Source organism: Colletotrichum fioriniae (assembly GCF_027942845.1).
Source record: "Colletotrichum fioriniae strain IMI 355084 chromosome Unknown scaffold_9, whole genome shotgun sequence".
In the NCBI taxonomy this organism is placed as follows: domain Eukaryota; kingdom Fungi; phylum Ascomycota; class Sordariomycetes; order Glomerellales; family Glomerellaceae; genus Colletotrichum; species Colletotrichum fioriniae.
The window spans coordinates 660,819-680,195 of record NW_027076845.1 but is presented as its reverse complement, the minus strand read 5'-3'; the positions used below and the strand labels follow the sequence as shown (position 1 = coordinate 680,195).

The 19,377-nt window shown below is 54.6% G+C and overlaps 6 protein-coding genes across 6 annotated transcripts; 2 read left to right on the top strand and 4 right to left on the bottom strand.

Annotated features, from left to right (window-relative positions):
• Positions 1 to 1,564: 1,564 nt before the first annotated feature.
• Positions 1,565 to 2,357, bottom strand: N0V96_007646 (uncharacterized protein; the record flags this gene model as incomplete). Its single annotated transcript, XM_065758091.1, has 2 exons — positions 1,565 to 2,157; positions 2,354 to 2,357. The coding sequence occupies 2 exons, from the start codon at positions 2,355 to 2,357 to the stop codon at positions 1,565 to 1,567; spliced, it is 597 nt and encodes a 198-aa protein (XP_065613233.1).
• A 488-nt stretch (positions 2,358 to 2,845) lies between these two features.
• N0V96_007645 (uncharacterized protein) lies at positions 2,846 to 3,691 on the bottom strand (the record flags this gene model as incomplete). The annotated part of the gene is made up of 1 exon (XM_065758090.1): positions 2,846 to 3,691. The coding sequence occupies one exon, from the start codon at positions 3,689 to 3,691 to the stop codon at positions 2,846 to 2,848; it is 846 nt and encodes a 281-aa protein (XP_065613232.1).
• A 1,992-nt stretch (positions 3,692 to 5,683) lies between these two features.
• N0V96_007644 (uncharacterized protein) lies at positions 5,684 to 6,601 on the top strand (the record flags this gene model as incomplete). The annotated part of the gene is made up of 1 exon (XM_053194531.1): positions 5,684 to 6,601. One exon carries the CDS (start codon positions 5,684 to 5,686, stop codon positions 6,599 to 6,601), a length of 918 nt encoding a protein of 305 aa, XP_053048027.1.
• A 517-nt stretch (positions 6,602 to 7,118) lies between these two features.
• N0V96_007643 (uncharacterized protein) lies at positions 7,119 to 9,471 on the bottom strand (the record flags this gene model as incomplete). The annotated part of the gene is made up of 2 exons (XM_065758089.1): positions 7,119 to 9,083; positions 9,139 to 9,471. The coding sequence occupies 2 exons, from the start codon at positions 9,469 to 9,471 to the stop codon at positions 7,119 to 7,121; spliced, it is 2,298 nt and encodes a 765-aa protein (XP_065613231.1).
• Positions 9,472 to 10,184: 713 nt separating this feature from the next.
• N0V96_007642 (uncharacterized protein) lies at positions 10,185 to 14,050 on the top strand (the record flags this gene model as incomplete). Its single annotated transcript, XM_053194529.1, has 4 exons — positions 10,185 to 10,190; positions 10,315 to 10,435; positions 10,504 to 13,358; positions 13,412 to 14,050. The coding sequence occupies 4 exons, from the start codon at positions 10,185 to 10,187 to the stop codon at positions 14,048 to 14,050; spliced, it is 3,621 nt and encodes a 1,206-aa protein (XP_053048025.1).
• A 1,360-nt stretch (positions 14,051 to 15,410) lies between these two features.
• Positions 15,411 to 16,716, bottom strand: N0V96_007641 (uncharacterized protein; the record flags this gene model as incomplete). The annotated part of the gene is made up of 2 exons (XM_053194528.1): positions 15,411 to 16,503; positions 16,577 to 16,716. 2 exons carry the CDS (start codon positions 16,714 to 16,716, stop codon positions 15,411 to 15,413), a joined length of 1,233 nt encoding a protein of 410 aa, XP_053048024.1.
• Positions 16,717 to 19,377: the final 2,661 nt, after the last annotated feature.

Below are 19,377 nucleotides of genomic sequence, written 5' to 3'. Positions count from 1 at the left end.
GTGCTTCTTTTTCCCTTCCGGATGCCTTATCCAGCCACTAGATGGCCAGGCCCTCGCCTCACCCGAGAGATGGCAGCCCCCGGATCGAGGATTCTAAAAGGTGGAGTGAGATGGCAAGGGATAGGTAACGTGAATCAGAACCTAATTCAAATTGTCAAAGGTAAAAGCAAAGCGACCGATCCTTCACGGAAACGGCGACGGGTTCTCCTGGCGATGCTAGCGGCGCCACTGGGTAACATAAGCCAAGACCGCCAAAGATTTGGGGGGGAAACGTCCTGGGAAAGTTCGAGTCCATCATCTGCAGGGACTGCGACGGCGGCGCAGGTTTGTGGTAGCACAGAGTCTCCGTAGGCACCTAGGTATCATCGGGGGCGGCCTCCCCAGTACAATAGGCACGAGGATAAACTTGAAGAAGATGATCCCTCGTCAGGGACTGAGCGGGAAGGCTAGGTGACGGTGATGATCTGAAAAGAAACTTGACCCAAAACGGGGAGTCTTGGGTTGGGTAATGACACCCCAGCCAGTCCGGATGCGGCGGCCATCGATTCGCTCTTGGTTTCTGTGTCGTTAGCGTCGTTGGTTGGAGGAGATGGCCGTGACCGCTCTACCTTGACTTCTAGGTAAGCGGGTAGACGGCGATGGCACCACGGCGGCGGCCACGGTCATGCGTCGAGCTTGTGTGTGTGTGTGTGTGTGCTATTTGTGGCCATAAAGAAAACCAAGCCCCCCAAACCAAAGGAAGCCTACTGGTTGGGTAGGTAGCCCGCTCATTTGCCCTGGGACGTTGCGTTGGCGGGCCGAGTGGTGGTCGGATGGTTTGTGGAATACGATGTTTCTTCGCAGCTAACGTAGGGCCGATGTTGTATCGGAAGGGGGAGGATGGAAACATGAAATGAAAGGAACTAGCGCTCTGCTTTCTTACCCCGTGAGGTCAGTGCGAAAACAACCTCGAGGATCTTGTTTCCTGTAAGGCAGACTACGGATACCTTGGACTTGTATTACCTAATTGGGAACATGTGAAGGCGTCCCACACAACATTGAGCATCGCCCTATCAAATGCTGTTTCTCGTTTACCCCGGTCACATCTACCCGCGGACTGCGAAGTACAGGGCTGAACTGCACCCTCGAGCTCATTCTGAGTTCCTATCGCGGTAGATGCCGTGTCTAGATCTCAGGCATGTGGCCGCTAAGTACTAGACTCGGTGACTCTAAATCCTCTCAGATCTCAAATGCTCATCACAAGACACGGCTAGTCTTAATCAAGTTTCCGAGGCTAACATGTTCAACATGGTCCAGTGTATTCATAAGAAGCGACAGTGTCGAGCAAAAGCGCCATTAGAAAATGATCTGCCCTTTACCAGTTGTGACCGCTTGTGTATTGCATATTAATTACATCCACCGCGTGGGGCAAATTATAGTCTTAATGGCCCCTCCTCATTACAGCATGTGCGTCATGAAACTTCAAATCATCAAACAGAGCCGGCCGTTTCCCCAAAAGACCTCCCACTGTATGTGCATCAACTGGCGAGGAAAATGGTAGCAAGGGAAGCCCTCATCCCAGACCTCAGATGACACCTTGAGTAAACTCATCCAAGATGGTCATCTCTTCAAAGTTCTCAATCAAGCGATCAACCCTCGCCGCCTCGCGGTCCGTCACGGCGAGGTCGAGATCAGTCACAAACATGCCAGTCGCCCGGCCGCCCGCCTTGGGTCCCTTGCGAGATCTGAGGTCCTCCAGCAGTCCTAGGGCTTCCGTCATGTCCATGCCCCCCTTCCTGACAACCATGGAAAGGAGACCACCAGCAATCACTTCGGCAACGGTAAAAGAGCTGTATAAGGCCTGGTAGGCGCGGATGCAGCTGAGAAAGTAGGGTCGCCACTCTGGATTCGTTATGTCGCTAGCTACGGCGTTGGCTACATGGATGAGAGCGGTGTGTCCAAAGATGCTGTACGTCGATTCCGGGTACAACGCGTACACCTCGACGAGGTCTTTGAGCTGCTCGACGGATGCCGCAAAAAAGGCAGGTATCTGGTCGGCTGACGGTGACCAGAATTTGAAGCCATGCTGTTTGTCGCTTGGGATGAACGGCCTAAAGAGGTAGAGCACAGTCCCGTGGAACCACATGCTATGACGGATGTTAATTCGCACGCCGTACACTGACGGGGCCAAGAAATGGTAAACTTACTGGCAGGTAAGCACATGAGATGGGCTGTGCTCGCCACGTTCCATACTTTCAGACAAATTATCTGCCCATGACAGTAGTTTGCTATACTTCTCCAGTGCAAAAGCTTGGGATGAATGGCCCGGGCTGGTATCATGCTGATAAACCCAAGTGATTTGAGAAGAAATGACCCATAGTTCGCAAAAGGCGGCGAACGTGTCTGATATCGCGGGAGATCGCCCTCTCTTGGTGCGATTGCGAGACTGGGAACGAGCATCCGAGTCTGATGAGGGCGCCGTGCTATTTGCGCTGCTGCTACGTTCGTGCTTAGATCCGAGTGCTGGTTTCCCTAGTCTAGCTTTGCCTGGAATGGGAAGAGTCGGAGGGTATTCAGTAGTCGCTGGTAAACAGAACTGGGCCGTCATACTGCGCTCTTCGTCAGCTATGCTCACTTATGGTGAACGACTCTTTGGAATGGCCTTACCTCAGAGTATTGAAAACCCCCCAGGCAACTTGAGCTGTTGCCCTGGCCTGTGGTTCCGAGAGACGATTTAGGTCCACAAAGGTATATGCATCGGGGCACCCAAAGAGCCTCAGACGCTTCGCCATAGCTACTGTATCTTTGACGAACTTAACATTGAGTTCACCATTACCATTACAGCCGCTGGACTGGATCAAGAAGGTCAAAGCTGCAATGGTAGGCAAGGTATCATCGTTTTGCGCATGCCAGAGCTTATTCGACTCGTCTTCCAGCTCTTGACTCCACCGAGACGCTTCAGGTTGCTTTGCCGCATACGCTTGCTGGTCAAAACAATCAATGACATTATTCTCAAGAGGAGGAATAGGGGACAACTGACACAAGCGAAAGCAAGCAGAGCATTGACGAGCAGTGAGGAACAGTACCGAACTTCACCGTTGACCAAGTCGTTCAAGAACAGATCAGCATCAAACAAGCCTAATATCGGATGATCCGTTTCCAGATATAGAGAGATGACTTCTGCCGCATCCTGATTACTGATGGGCACTACGGTCCAAAAGGCAATGTTCAAATCTTTCAGACGAGGCTCGTTGCGAATGCGCGGCGTCGGCGGAGGAATAGGGCCCATTGGTGGAACAAAGAAGGCCGAGTCGAATGCTCGAGAAGGCCGTGGAGAGGCTGTAGAGGAATCATCTTCCAGGATTTCAGCCACAGTTGGGTATTCCGGTGCTCGACGGTCCTCGAGAATTGAACCCTCTTCGGATGCGTCCTCAACCCGAGCGACTTTGGAAGGCCTAGAGTCGACATCCTCGGGCATCTCGAGACGACCTAATCTCCGAGTCTGAGGATACAAGATGGGATGGCGTCGCGTGAGTTCAAACTCGACATTGGACGAGATATGAGGCAGGATCTCCCGGGCATCCCTTGGCCCCGACGGCCTTATCGCGCGAAGAGCAGCGTAAGGGTCGACGGCGAACTTGAGCTTCTTCAATGTCTGATGGGCAACATCATCCGGCATTGCCGTGAGCTGGCTCAACATTTCTCGGAGCATTTGATTTTCCCTTTTTAAAGCCATAGCGGCTGTCTCCGTCTCATTAGCGCTGATATAGACACATTGTGTCTTCAGCTCTGTACACGCCTTACACGAAGGGCGTTTGCCGTCACACTTGAGTCAGGATGTCAGCGCATAGACTGAGTCAAGAGGACCTGCCATAGTAGCAAGATAAGAGAGTTATGCTTACTGCTTTTTTCTTGGACCGACAAGCGTTACAAGCAACCTTGGTACTTGGTAGACGCTTCTTGACTGATGATTGAGTTGGAAGGAAGCGTGCTGGAGGAGGAGGAGGAGGAGGAGGAGCAGGCTGCGAGGCTTTTGGTGCCGGGAGCAGAGGCCGCAACGGCTGGGGCTTGGCCTGGTCAGACATGACAGCCAACGGCCTCGCAGCTAGTGCGGCCGGATTGGTGCCACGAGAAGCTACCTAGGTAGACTTGAAGTTGAGATTTGGTGAAGAGATATCGTCGTAGATGTCGTGTGTGCTGTAGGTAGAGGGATGTCATGGGATGACTGTTTCGTCCAGGGTCGTATAACGAGACTGACCGCTCGCGACGAAAGAAAAGTGAGGGGTATTTGGCATACAGACGAGAGGCAGAGACAGCATAATAACCGATCGAGAAGCTGTTGAACGGCAGGCAGAGAAGAACAAACAATCGTCCCAATGGGGAGAGAAAGGCAACACGTGAAGACGATGGCTTGCGGAAGACGTCGACATTGGCTCCCGGTTCCAACAACAGGTCGATGCGGTGCCCAGTGAGGGTTGTGGATGTCGGCTGGAATAGTGTGATGAGGGTGTGGAAGGCTGGCTGGCAACCAATGCGGTGAGATGGACGGTATGCAGGTATTCGAAAGGAGCTGAGACAGGTTGGCCAAGTTGCAGAGACCTCTCTCTCTCTCTCTCTCTCTCTCTCTCGCTCTCTTTTTGGGAAGAAGGGAAGAGAAAACAACGTAACGGGTCAGGTGGGATAGATGGGGAGAGGGAGGGGGGCCGCCAGAGGGAGGGAAGAGAAAAAGGCGACGGCGAGAAAGAGAGAATAGAGTAAACTAGAGCCCACGAAAATGCAGAGTCATGTATTTCGCAAACTACCTCGTCCTCTTCTTCTTCTTCCTTCTCCTCCGGCAAGCTAGGGTAATCAAACCGAATCGTGGTCCGGATCTGCCTCCGTTGTTCAACCTGCCGTCCAGTGAGAAGGTCTGGAAGGGCCTATTTAACTGGGGATATTTCAACGTGCTGCTGGCCCTGCCGCCCTGCCGCACCGCCGCAGCGGCCACTTCCCGTCTTTTTTCGATCCAATTGCGCCAGTACTTGCAGCACTTGCAGTCCTCAATCTTTGGACATACTCCTCCTTAGTGCAGTGTCAGTCACGCAGTACCTACTTCACAGCGTTCCGCAGTACTATGCCGTGACCGTGACGGTAGGTGGTGATCAACTCGGTACGTACTGTTTACTATCCGTACATGTTCTTTTCCATCCTGGCAGGAACCGAACGCTTCCATTCTGGGCGGGGGCTTCCGCTTGAAGAAGCAAACAAACCCCCACTCCACACAGTGATTCAACTTAGTCAGCCTGCCTTGACCACTAGCAGTCTAGCACACACAGTGTGACCACGGATACCCCGGCGCAGGTCACCTTCCCGCCCACTCACCTGTCTGTCAAATCGCCGTGCCGTCATTTTGCATCTTCCTTGTCTCTACCAAATTTCAGGTGGGACACCTGCACTGCACTGTTCTCTTCCGAGCACAGTCAAACTTGCGACTCCAACCGTACCTTTTCCAGCTTTCTCTTTCTTTGCTCTTTCAACTCCACCTAAAGCGTGGTTCAAAATCGCCATTCTTCCCGTTCAAGAGATGAAGCTCCTGCTGGGCCGACACACTATTATTACCCGGTGACAATCACTCTCAAATCACCCACCCGCACACGCACACGCGACAAGACAACCTACCCGACTCACACCACTTCATTAAACCCTGCATTCCGACTTTGAAACCATGGCGTCAGACTCTCCCCAATCCGCCTTCCCGCGCAAGGCTGAGCCGGAACAAAGCACACCGGCCGATGATGCCTCCGACCTCAAGCAAGAGCCCACTGAGATCGAGAACGACTCAAAATCGAATTCACCCAAGGGCGATAACGACGACAACTCGAAACAAGACTCGAGCTCCCCAGAGTCCGGCGAGGCCAGCTCAATTGGCTCTCCCGCTCCTGCCGACGCTCACGACGATAATCCTACTTCTTCCACCGATGCGCCACCCCTCCCCAACGAGGCGCCGCCCTTACCCGCCGGAGCTCCTCCAGCAACACAAGACGATGGCTGGGACTTCCAGTGGGATCCGACAGCTCAGGCATACTACTTCTACAACCGCATCACGGGCGCGTCGCAATGGGACAACCCTCGCGTACCCACCGCCGGCGGCGTAACACCAGCAGCAGCCGTAGCACCAGGAGCACCAGGCACGACCGCCTCCGCGACCGCGACACTCTCAGGCCCTCCTCCCCTCCCGAAGAACGACGCCCCCCCGGCCGGCGGCTACAACCCAGCCATCCACGGCGACTACGACCCGAACGCGTGGTACGCAAAGGGTAGCGCAGCCGACGACGACGAAACAACTCAGGCGTCTGCCTCTGCGATCAACGGCGGCGAGTACGGCGCCATGGCGCAGTTCAATCGCTTCACCGGCCAGTTCCAGACGCTGGACGACGGCCCCGACCGCCACACAGATGAGGCCAAGAGCCGGCGACAGATGAATGCCTTTTTCGATGTCGACGCCGCGGCCAACTCGCACAACGGAAGGAGTCTCAAGGCCGAGCGGAGCGGCAAGAAGCCTAGCAAGACTGAGCTCAAGCAGTTCAAGGAGAAGAGGCGGGCGCGGAAGGAGGAGAAGCGGAGAGCTTGGTTGCGGGATTAAGCTGGGGAGCTTGGGGCATGGATCTTTCTTTTTCTTCAGTTGGACTCTTTGGTCCTAATTTTCACAGTTGCGAAAAATGGGTTGCCGTCGCGATCGCGACGACCAGGGGAAGGAGGCAAATATCCTTCATACGGCGGCGTTTCGAAAGAAAGGGGGGGGGATTGCAAACATCCCTCTGGGCTAGTCACGGGGTGGATTGGGCCAAACATACACTTCATACGAAAAGACTTAACAGAATAAGTCGGCCGCAACGGCCTTGGATACTGGACCTTTTCACAAACAGTATCATGTACAAAATATCGGGCCTCGACTTGCAAAACGTCGATTGGTCTCTACTATAGCAAATCACAAGAGAGAGAAAAAAAAAAAAAAAAATTACCCAGATCACTCAAACTTTTTGCTCCATTCACTTGGGGACTCTCTCGTCTCCAGTGGGCCACGGGGGGTATTATGTCCATCTAAATTGGCAACTATATGAATCCTTTACCTTGCCTCTTGTTTTCTTGTCCTCTCTCTCTCACTCGTCATCCTCCTCCTCCTCCTCCTCCTCTTCATCATCGTCAAGGTCCATGTTGAGGTGCACGCTTTCATCGTCGCTGTCGTCATCCGCTTCCTCGGCCGGCTTGGCGGCGACTGGTTCCGGCGCCGCCGCCACAATCGTCTTTTCCACCTCCTTCCTTTCCACGCTCTGTCTCTTGGGCGGGCTCGCCGCGCCCACTCCCTCGTCTTGGAGTTTGCGCTTCTGCGCCGAGGTGACGGCGAAGGGGTTGACGACCTCAGTCTTGTTGGACGTGACGATGTCGCCGTCCTCGTCACCCGCAACGACAATGGTGTTGGCGGTGGTGGTGGCATCCTTCATCTCTGCGTCCTGGGCGTCGCCCGCGACCTGGATCTCGGCGAGAATTTCTTCGTCCTCGGCGTCCTTGGCCTCCTCCTCGGCCTCGAGCTCCTCGAGCGTGGCGGTGATGCCCTCGAGCGCGTCCGCGGGAGGTTGCGCGGGGGACGCGCGGATGTTGGAGCGGAGGATCTCGACGCCCTGGTCGCGGGGGTACTGCTGCACGAGGTACGGCAGGATGCTGGGGAATATGGCGCCGCCCTGGTTGGTGTACGGGTTCAGGACGCTGGCGAGCATGGCGGACTTGTTGCGCGACAGGATGGCGGTCTGGTCGAGGAGGCCGCGGAGGCCCGGCTTGAAGTGCTGTTGGGGCAGGTGGGACAAGAGGCTGGCGAGGAGGGCGTCGGCGGCGGCTATGTGGTCCTTTGCGATGAGGGTTTGTTTTGAGGACGAGGTGGTAGCGTCTGCAGTGTTGGCTTGCGTGGGAAGGAAGAGGTCTGCGTTGGCGGCGATGGTGTTCTTCTTGGTGTCGGCTGCGGTCTTATTGTTGGTTGCTGGCTTTGCTTTTTGGATATGGCCTGATTCTTGCTGGATGTCTCTGCAGCAGGCGAGGGAGACGATGCCGAGGGTCTCGACGGTGAGCTTTTGCAGGCCGGGGCCGGCAATGGGGAGTGTCTCGTCGAGGAGCCTGTATGTTGCGGCGCGGACGGCGGGGATGTCGATGCCGGAGCGGAAGACGAGAATCATGTTGTCGTGTATCTCTGGAATGGTGGAAAGCGCGTTGTGCTCCAGCCTTTGCACCAGGATCAAGAGCAATTCCAGAGCGGCGACGTGGATGTCGGGCATCGAAGCCCACAGCTCCTCCTTTTCCTCCCTGCCGACGGCAGGCTGTGTCTCGAGCGCCTGGTCCCATGCTTGAGACTTGGAGTTGCGGCTGATCAATGATACACGCGAGACCATATCCATGAGAGCCGCAATCGGAATTGTGACGGGAGTCTTGGTCGAGTAGCGGAGGGCGTCTGCCATGTATTGGAGCAAGCCAACGAGCCTGTCGCGGCCAGCAGAGATTCCGGTCCAGTTGGGGAGCTGATCTCCCGTCTCCAAACCCTGTGGCGGAATATCAAAGTCCACCTTGGATCGGGTGTATGGCGCCGAGGCTTCCCATGATTCCTGCACGGCACGGAAGACCTGGTCAGCGGTAAAGTGAAAGTCCTTGCGCAGCTCGTCGACAAGCTTGACCCAGTCATCGCTAGGTCCCGTCTTGCCTGCCGTGGTGAGGGGGAGAGAGATGGCCAGATGTCTGCTTGCCCGGCGGAGAGACTGGGGAATCGTAGCTCCATCGGAAGAGGTAGGCGCCAAGTAGGGCTTGATGGCCGTCCTGATCTGGCCGTTGAAGGGGCGGCAGGTGGTCGGGTACAGGGGAATCATGGCGGAAAAGGCGTCCAGGACAGTCTCAACGACAGCGAGCGGCGTCTTGAGACGCTGGCCTGGGATCGGGAGCTTGACCATCTGAAGACATGCGTTGAAAAAGGTTGGAATCGTAGGTGTGGCAATTTCTCTTGTGAGAGTTTGGTAGCTGTTGATGAGACTGTATATGCGCACGAGAGTGACAATGGCAATCTCCTTGACCGGGAATGGGTCGTTCTTCTTCAATGCAGTGTCAGCAACCATGTCGGGGGAGAGATATCGGAAAATTTCCCACCTGAAGCATTCCCAAAAGCCCTCGAACCCAGTTGCCAGACTCCTTGAGACACTCCCAACCGCCAACATCAACAACAGCCTTGACGAGAGTTGCGCCGGTGAAGCGGCCCATGGCACTCTTGCCATTGAGCAAAGTCGTGATGATGGTCCTCAGCTTATGAACCAGACTTGATACCTCGGACGAGGCTTTAGGATCATGGGGCGCAGATAAGACATCTTTGCAACGAAGGACGTGGTTGATGAAGGCCGGAATTGAGTGAGGTAGTTGAGCCGGTGGTGTGGATGTCAACTTGCGACATAGGACCTTGAGATCCGGGGGAAGAGAAAGAGACATTTTCCAGTGCGATTCTGGCTGGATGATATAAGATGAGAAACCGATTGGAAGCCCTCCTTTGTGATTGAGGTACCGTGATGAGAGGGAACTGGCAATTTCTCGGATCACAGCCCAAGAATTCACCTGCCGTTGATGCTGTATGAAACTTTTTTCCTGTAAGTGAAGGTACGTATCGGTTGTATCCTGTCCAGCAACGAGCAATGTTGAGTTTGATTGGCTGTACTCGATCCACCGTCACACCCCTGCAAGGCGGTCGAGTCCAATCTTCAGATGCCATCCTGGCAGGAGTGGCAGGGCCTGGACACCGCCCGGTGGCCGACTGGCCCGTGCTCCTCAAATGTCAATCAAGGGACCTGATTGTGCTGGTCTTGGTGGGATTTGGTGCTCTGTCCTGCTCTCCTGTTCACAAGCTTGTGCTGCAGCCAGCACTTTTCTGCCGCTCAATGGACGCAGTGCAGCACCAGTACCTTGATTTCCTGGGGCTTTGGTGGTAGTCGCACTGCCAAACAAGCGGGCGTGTCCATCGCGTCGCTCCAATCACTTACGCAACGTGCCTTCTCCTAATTAAGCCATTCTTGGGTACCGAACATCGCCAACCCACCCTTCCCCCCTAGGATATCTTCAACAAAACAATGCTGCGTGCTCAAATGCGCTGCTAGTAGGATTGGTTTGCACTTCTGTCCCATCACTGGCACAGGCTTCAGTATCGCGAAATGGCTGTGAGTGCTTCCTTGTCCCTTCTCCTGGTCTCCAGGCGCTGCTGTCGAGACCTCCCCTGGCTTTGACCCCAAATGACGTCGAGACCTTGGAGCTGACCGAATGTTTCTTCTTCCCTCTTCATAGCCCGATCCGAATAAGGCCGCCCACTACATTAAGGCTCTCGACGACGCCCGGTGCGAGGGCAATTGGAGCGCCGTCCCCGAGTTCGTCCGCAAAATCAGGAAACATGCGCCTGACCGAGCCTGTCCGTTGCCTCGAAACAAGCACGCAAACGCCGCGATACCCTCGTTACTGACACCGAGTCCTTTCTAGGTCTGACCTTGGCCGCCGAGACGGAATGCGCCGTCGCCAAAGCCACCGACCCCTCTGGTGCCGGACGACCTTCCACCTCTGTTTCCGCCAAGGATCTCGATGCCGCCAACGTTCAGTCAAAGCTCCAGGCCGCCATAGATGGGGAAACAAGTCACCCAGAAGACAGATTTCAGGCTCAAGTCTGCGCCGGACTGTTGCATTGGGTAGTTGGAGAGGTCGACCAGGCAGCGGCCAAGCTGCCTCAGAACATTGAGGAGGAGCTGGGTACCGCCGACAAGTCGGAATGGACCAGCATCAGCGCTTTGAAGGCCGCCGTCATCAAGGCGAACTGCCTTGCTCGTACCCAAAAGACAGCCGAGGCTCTCTCCGTTTTCGATTCCGTACTGCCATCCGTATCCATGGCTTCGAGCCCCCGAACCGCTCACAAGCAATTCAAAGTCTGGTCTGAACTATTCCTGACCGAGTACTGTGTGCTTCAAAGCGATGCGCTCCGCTCGAACGAGAGGTCACTCGCAGACCCTAACTCGATCGCCTGTTTCCGATCGTGGGCTAGGTACTGGGAGTCGATGACAGGGCCGGTCACGGGAGGATATGGGTATAGGGGCTCGGTGCCGAGACGACAGGTGTGGCTGGAGTACTATTTGGCGTTGTCAACTATCCTCGAGCTTGATATCCCATTCCCGACAGGATTCCTCGGTAAAATCACAAACGAGGCTTCGTCCACGCGAAACCAGCTGAGGGTCGAGCTGAAGAAGACCGAGGCTGCTTACGAGGCGCTGCTCATCAGCGAAACCAGCTTCCCCCGCGCCGACGAGACTAGAGAAGAAGTCGAATCCTTCATCAAGGCTGTTGTCAGGAATTGGTCCATTCTTTGTGGTCGCGGTTGGGCCGAGAAGGACCTAGGCCAGGGTGGTCGCGAGAGCCTCAGCAGAGGCGTCCTTGACACTCTATATGCCGCAGCGACCAAGACGTACCACTCAACGGCAATCCTACGATGTCTCTTCACCGTTCACCTAGCGGTGGCGGAGTTCGACCTGGCTTTCAAGGCCTTTGACTCGTACCTCGATCTTGTCAGACACGGCAAGGCCAGGGTGGATAAAACCGGCCACTTGGAGTCCAACCTCGACGATGACGGCACTGTTCTCGAAACCATGTCACAATGCATTTTGGCGCTTTGCCGCTATGGTGGAAGAGAAGCCATCGATAAAGCCCGTGTTATTGGCAATGAGCTAGAGGACTGGTTATCGAGGCTACCGCAGCTGAGAAACGGCATTGAAAGCGAGAACACTGTTCCGGAAGAGGACGAAGCGACTACCCTTCATCCCAAGATCCGGCCTCACCTGATTGCCTTGTCTTGGCAGGCGATTGGCCTTTCCCAAGCCCAGTGGTCGAGAACCACGTACGACGCAGCATCTCGAACCGAGATCCAGACAAAGGCGATAAGATGCCTAAGGAAATCCTTGTCTCCGGAACTCGGTCGCACTCGGGATGTCCGCAGTCTTTTTGCTCTTGGGCTGTTACTCGCTGAGCGTCGAGATTTGACTCCGGCGATTGACATTGTCAAGACAGCACTCATCTCCAACAAGTCTGCCGACGAAGAGCAAGATCTATACCACGGCACGTACTGGCAGGAGCGTTCCTTGATTCCGCTATGGCATCTTTTGGCACTCTTGTTGAGCGCAAGACAGGATTACAACATGGCAGCCAAGGCTTGCGATGGAGCTTTTGAGCAGTTTGGCGATCCTTCAGTCCTGTTCGGAAGACAGGATATCCACTTCAAGAGCGAACACCTTAACGAGGCCGAAGCTCAGGACGAAAAGATTGCGAATGAACGGAAGGGAGTAGTGGACGACATGGACGACACCGAAAAGGAGAGTGTCCTCGAGGCCAAGATGACACAAATCGCCATCATTGAGTTGCTTGAGGGACCAGACATCGCCGTTAACGCCTGCCCTGAGCTACTGTCTCTCTTCACACGGCTCTTCGGAAACCTCGAGGCCAAGCCAACTTTGCAACCGCCCAAGGCTGTTGACACGATGCAGGTGCCAAAGAGCTCAGCTGGCACGCTAAGAAGTATAAAGGGAAGTTTCTTCGGCTCTACTCGAACGCGTCAACCCAGTATAGCCGAAACGGAGAAAACAGTCACGCCTTCCCGCCCCCAAACCTCACAAACGCAAGCCAGCATTGCAGCCCCGACAATACAAGTCACACAAGAGAACGGATCACCAACAGAGACGCGAACGCGGCGTCTTTCCAGTCTGACACGCCGATCGAGAAGTGAATCAGGCAAAAGACACAGTTTGCGCAAGCGAGACAGCAGCAGCGGCCGCAAGAGGACAGCAAGTGTCAGTAGCGCAGGCACCAATCCACACGGACCGACGGTGGTTGACGGAGAGGTATTCTTCACCCCAGCCGACGAACTGCAGCAATCCGAGTTCTTCCCTCTCACAGGCAACCGTCAGGCTTCAATGGCATCTTCTGTTTCACGAGGACGTTCACTTCATCACTTGGAGTCCTACACCTCCCAGAAATCACGATCAACAAATTTCTCCGAAATCTCTGCCAGTGGTACATACACCATATCAAACCCGTTGCCGCTGATTCACTTCCCCCAGGACATGGAGCGGAGGCAAAGAGCTGTGCTGCTAGTCAAGGTGTGGTTGATGATTGCGGGATTCTACCGGCGAGCCAACATGTTTGAGGACAGCAAGGGAGCCATCTCAGAAGCGCAGAAGCTTGTAGGAATACTCGAGGCTGAAGTGGCCAAGGATCCTACGGGCTCTCTGTCAATGAGAGGCAACAGTTGGGCCGAGAAGAAGGGCGTCGATGAGCTGCTTGGAGACGTATGGGCGGAGGTGAGTTGTGTACATGAATATGCGCAAATTTACTCAACTAACAACTTGTATAGCTCGGCTATCTCTCTTTGGCAAAGGGCGCACCCTACTTGGCCCGGTCAGACTTTGAGATGGCACTCACCCATTATCCCGACCACCCAGCAGCCATCGTCGGCCTGTCCGATATTTTGCTCGACATCTACAGCGAGAAAGTCCTGCCGCCGCCGGCCATCCCCACACTCAGTGTGCCGGAGAACGTCTCCAGCCTTTCACTGGCACCACCGAATCTCCCCAAGATTGCTGTCCCCCAGCACGGTCTCCCGTCAGAACCACTGGGCCTAGGCTCCGGCGCGTCGGGCGTAGGCACCGCTAGCAAGACGGGCGCTCACCAATCCGCGACGACGGCATCGTCGGTCAAGTCCGTGGAGAGGTCCGACTCGGACGACAAGCTGCCCGCGCCGTACAAAGCGACCTCGGTGCCGACCATTGACCGCCTCGCCGCACGCGACCGCGCGTACGGTCTCCTCTCTTCCCTGACGAAGCTCGGCAGCGCGTGGAATAATGCAGAGGCCTGGTTCGCGCTGGCCCGGGCTCACGAGGAGAGCGGGCAGGTGGACAAGGCGAAGGAGGTACTGTGGTGGTGCGTCGAGCTGGAGGAGAGCACTGGCGTGCGCGAGTGGCAGTGTCTCGGAAGCGGGGGTTACGTGCTCTAAGTAATAATTATATAACTACGTCTCTATCCTCACCTGGGTCTTTTGTTTGCCGTTGGCTTGGGTTCTTGCTGTCGTCGAGTCAAATTCGACAGCTATTGTCAACGTTCCCACAAGCAGAGTCGATATCCTCATGACACCTTTACTAATTTGTCACGAATCATCTTACTCGAGCTCTCAACTAATACAGCTCTTCACTGCGTCAACTAGGCGCGTCAGATATCTTTTCCTATCTTGACATATCACACTGTATTGGTGTTTGAAACCAAAAAACGAGGACCCCAGACTCTTTTCTTCCACTGCATTCCTAGATGGTGGAACAGCAGAAGTAATGCCTCATTCAAGCAAACAGAACAAAGACAGCAAAAAGCAAAAAGTCGGTTTTGTTCCTCAATACTCCCGTGCATACCTTCCTCACATGGCATTCCAGAGGCGTCTTCTGGCTGGGCTTGCAGGACCGGTATGCGGGCCGTGCCATTGCGAACTCTCCCCCCCCAATCTGTAAGCCTATGGAATGCCCCCCCTCTCTCTCTATGTGTGTATGTTTGCAACTTTCCCTTCCTTCTCTCCCGCGCCTTTGCCGCCACTTTCTCTGCAGCCCTGGGGAAAAAAAAAGTTGAAGGTCAAAGCTTGAGTTTTACACACATGCGAACTCATAAAAGCTTGCGGTAGACGAAAAAAAGAAAAGGAACAAAATAGAGGGCCGGGGGGCACAGTGTAGGTAAGTAGGCATCTCACCGCCCCCGAGGCAGACTCGAGATAATGTAATCAGCTGATCATGACTGAACATATTCGCATTCGACAGTTTCAAAACTTCAACCTAATTATGACCCCAGTATATATCTGCAATGATCCGTCTTTTGACTCGTCTCTCCATTTATATATATCTGCAAAAGCCCGCGATCGTCTAATTACAGTGAGCAGTCGCATCCTGCAGGGATCGTACCTCAAAAGAAGGTTTGAAACTGCGCCGCTCATAATTCAAGTAGAGTGTCTTCCACAAAAGCTTCAGACGTGGGGGTCATTTGACAGACTTGACGCCTAGGAAGCAGAGAGTATCGATAATTAACGCAACTATGCTCCGGCAGGCGGCACACTTCGGAATTCACTTGTCTACCGCACGGTTGCAATTGTCTCAACGGTCGTTCAAAGTTAATGACCTATGCCTTACATGACTCATTTCTTGAGTTATCTGGTTCCATTTCCCTGCAGGACCAAGATGACCTCCAAACGCCAAGCCAAATCCTATGCTACCAAGTTCCTGTAATGTAACAAACTTTACGGCGGTGCCGTTATGTCGTCCCAGATCCATCGCGATGCATTGATGATGCGAGGAGAGGGTTTCTTGACAGCTGGACAGCTATCACCATGCCATCAGGCTAGGGGGCAAGTTCGGGTACTCCTTTCCATCAATGGTCTCTGAGCCAAATGGGTATTGTGAATCCGTTGCGCCTTCTTCGTTCTCTCCGTCACCGCTTTCCGTCTCAAGCTCCTCAACACCATCAAGACCTCTCTTCCACTTGGCCTTGCAATTGCCGGGGACGTATTTGGCTGCGTCCATAGCTAGCGTGAGCTTAACCTCGGGACAGTAGTCCCAAATGTGTCTCCGTAGAGCTGGAGTACCCCAGATGGCGCTGTGAAGCCAGATACCACTACCACCGGTGTGATAGCCCATTGGCTCGTAAAAGCCCTCACGGTAGTCGTCGATGCCTGAGACGAGTTCACCCTCCGCTGCAGCCTCGAGTGTCGCATTCGCTCCTCCTTTGTTAATTTTTGTGCCTTCGCCCGAGTGCATCTCGCCGCTGAACGTCAATGATACAGTGCCGTTGGCGACCTTGCTTCCAGGTCGGTGAGCAAGGCGCTCAGCGAGCCAAACGTCCTCAGGTTCAGATCCGTCAACACGTTTCTGGTTTCGGAGGATATCGATCATGGCGCTGACACGACGGATGGAGAGGCCACCGTTGCCACCCCATCTGCCGCCAGGGTTCCACGGGGCTCCAATCCAATCATACTCGAGGTAGTCATTGATGTTCTGCTTACTGTTGGCGCAGAGGATGCTGTCGGTCTGGAATACGAGGAGCCACTCGGCAGGCTGCAGGACGGTCTCGTACAGCCACAGGTTGGTCAAGAACCGACTAATCATCTCCTGACCAGCCGTGCTCATGTTGGAGGGAATGTATGTCAGGTCGAGCTTGCCGGCGGCGACTTGCTCACGAATCGCAACGGACGAGTTGATGGACTTGACGGACTCAACAGAGCCCATGAAGCGAAAGCGCCAGTCGGGAGGCACGACAGAGATGAAGTGCAGCATCAATGGCGCGAGAATCGGATTGGCGCGGTTCTCGACGAGAAGAGCGACTTTGGAGTGGTTATAGGGTGAATGTGCGTATTCAAGGGAGATTTGCGGCACGGTCATCGTCTTGAGAGTGGGCAGCGACAGCCATATCGAGAAACCACTAACACGAGACGATCAGTACTCGCCAACAACACGAAGGAGTCAAACTGGAGTTTCTGGGGTTCTTGACTTACAGGAAGAGGACGAAAGCGCCAAAGACTCTCATGCGGCGGCTCGTCAAGGCCCAAACCGAGAGGAGCAGGGCCTTGGAGTGCTGCCAGACGTCTGTCATGGTCTTCTCGCCGCTGACAGCAGGCCTTGGTAGCGAGGCCATGGTTAGGACGAGAAGGCCAAAAATTGGCAGAAAAGGCCTGGGTGGGCGTGAAGATGGAGGCAGAGAGTGGTAATAGCGAAAAAGCGATTTCAGGGAGATTTCAAGTCACAGAAGCTACTCAAGCCTGGAGCGGCTTCGAGAGCGGGCGTACTCGCGAGTCGCAGATCCGTCCGGTCCACAGAGATTACGCAAGTGTCGATGGCGTGGATGCGTCGGTAGCGTTGCAGGGGAATTAAGGCATGTCCGGTCCTGCGGCTGGTGACGACGACGACGACAACAGCTGACTCTTGTCGAATAGACGAGCTACTCGCGCGGTCGACTGGTCGTAGCCCGAATGGTGAATTCGGTGCTTGTGTTGAACAGAAGATTTGAAGTTCAGAAGTGAACAGGAGAGGAGGAAGAGAGGAAACAAGAAAAGGACAAAGTGGGTGAAGGGAGGGAGTGATGGGAAACTCTGGGAAGGTACGATTTGCACATCCACCAATACCCTGAGGAAGGTACGGATAGTGATATGGTGTGTGGCAGTTCCTCCCTCGACAGCGACCAAGGACACAACGAGGGACGGATGGAATTATCTGATGAAAAGACAGGACGCCCCTTGCCTGCTGCTTCCAATTCCCAGGGCGAGGGCTGCTTGCTGCTCTAGTGCAGACTCTAGTGTAAGGTAGCCTGCTGCTTCCATGCTCATTCACTTTCCCTCCACTCCTCCGGACCCTTTCCCCCCCTTTCCTTGGCAGGTGTCCACGCCAGCCCGGGGCCGGACGGGAGAAAAGACCAGCGCGAGAAACTGGAGACATTTGGGAGAGATGTGGCAGCGGATTCCAATCAACAGGCCAGGCCCTGGGTCGTGGAAGTTTCAAGCAAAGGGAAGCCAATGAGATGTTCTAGTGGGCTACTTTGGGGCCAGCGTCTCCAAAAGCAACATTGGAGCCCCCCGCGGTGGCCGCGTCGATGAATCTTGCCGGCTTCCCTTGCTGCCCACGTCGCCGTCCGTAGCCCAGCCCTTGTCAAACCGCGCAATGCAGCCAGCCACTGTTGCAGTGTCTAATTTGGGTCGAGTATCGGGCATGTACCTGCAAGTACCTCTTCCTTTCTCTCCTTCAGCGGGCACGTTCGATTCGATGGTCGGGTGCGATAGCGATGGCGATGGTGACTGGCAATCCTGGCAGGCAATCACCGAGCCTGATCGTCCAGTCTATCTATCTGTCTCCAGGCCACACCATCAGGCGCTCGCTCATCCATGAGTACGCATATACCGATACATCCCTCTTTTCTCCATCCCAAAAAGCAGTCTGGAGGGACGGACACGGAACGTCACGCCACCATCGTCCCTCCCATTTTGACCTGCATGTAATAGCGAGCACGATACTTGGATACGAAGCGCCACAGTAAGTCGCAGGTCAGCGTCTACTTTCTCCCATGAGAAGGAGGCGGCTATACTGTGTACTGTCAGTCTGTACTCCATACTCAAGAGGAAATCAGCACACACGGGCACTTTCGTCCCATGACATTACGGATGCCCTGATTCAAGAACCGAGCTCGAGGATATTTACAGCCTCATCCCAGCCAAGAGTTCCCCATCCCCAAACAAAGCGACCCCAACCTAGGGGGTACCATGCCCAGCTATTTCGTGCAGCGCAACCAACAATCACCACCTCGAGCCGGTCTCTCGGTATCGCCGGCCGTGACACCCATAATCCGGCTGCATTAAAGACCAGGGTTGGACCCAAGGCGCCCAATGGGACGGTAGTCGGTACGTTGTAATACCGTAGCACCCAGGCAGGCAGTTCGCTAGTGAGCAACCAGTTCATGAGAAAGGGAACACTCGCAATAGGGGAGCCTTACACCAAGTGGTGATACCGTGATGGTCTTTTCTTCGAGTTCAACCGTCCAACGTCGATTTAATCCCAACTTCTTGCCACGGAGATTATTATGTAAGGGCGCACAAGGGAGACTGCGCAAGCCCCATGTCTCAAGTTTTCGAAAAGCATCGAAACGACGACTGACTTCCACTTAAACTTTGCTGCGACGAAAGCATGTTGAAAGTTGGAACGGCGTACAGTGCTCGTACGGATGCGCCGTGACGAATTAGTAATGGCGGCAGTCAGCTTAACCCGCCACAGTCAACATGTTCCTCACATGCACGACAATCGGACAGAGACCAGTGACATTCTGTGAGAGACTAGAGACGACTCAGACGAGAGGTTGTGGATAAGCGAGCGATTGTGCTGCTTTCCGCTGCTTCGCCGCACGCATGCATGTACGATGCCCTTGTCAGCCTGTAAGCAGTACCCGTATGATTGCCTATTGCCGACAAAACATGGAAGCTTTCCCGAACATCCCAAGTCTGTAGCGGCACAGCCCAATGCAAGGTTCGGTCCATGGTCCCTGCTGAGCATCCTCAGGGCTTACTTGGACTTGGGGCTTGCCTCGTCAAAGCAGGGAGCAAAGAGAATAAAATAGGCTTCGTTTTTCAAGGTTCAACTTTCAAATTCCACCTGACACAGTTGTCTTGTGCGGTCGCATTCTTAATGTCGCACGCGAGGAACGCGACGAGCGGGGCGGGCGCAGATGAGTCTTGGACGAGGCGACTCATTAGAAAAGAGGTTCACTTCTTCCGAGAAGAAGAAATGTCGCCTTGACTTCTGAGTGCTGACCACG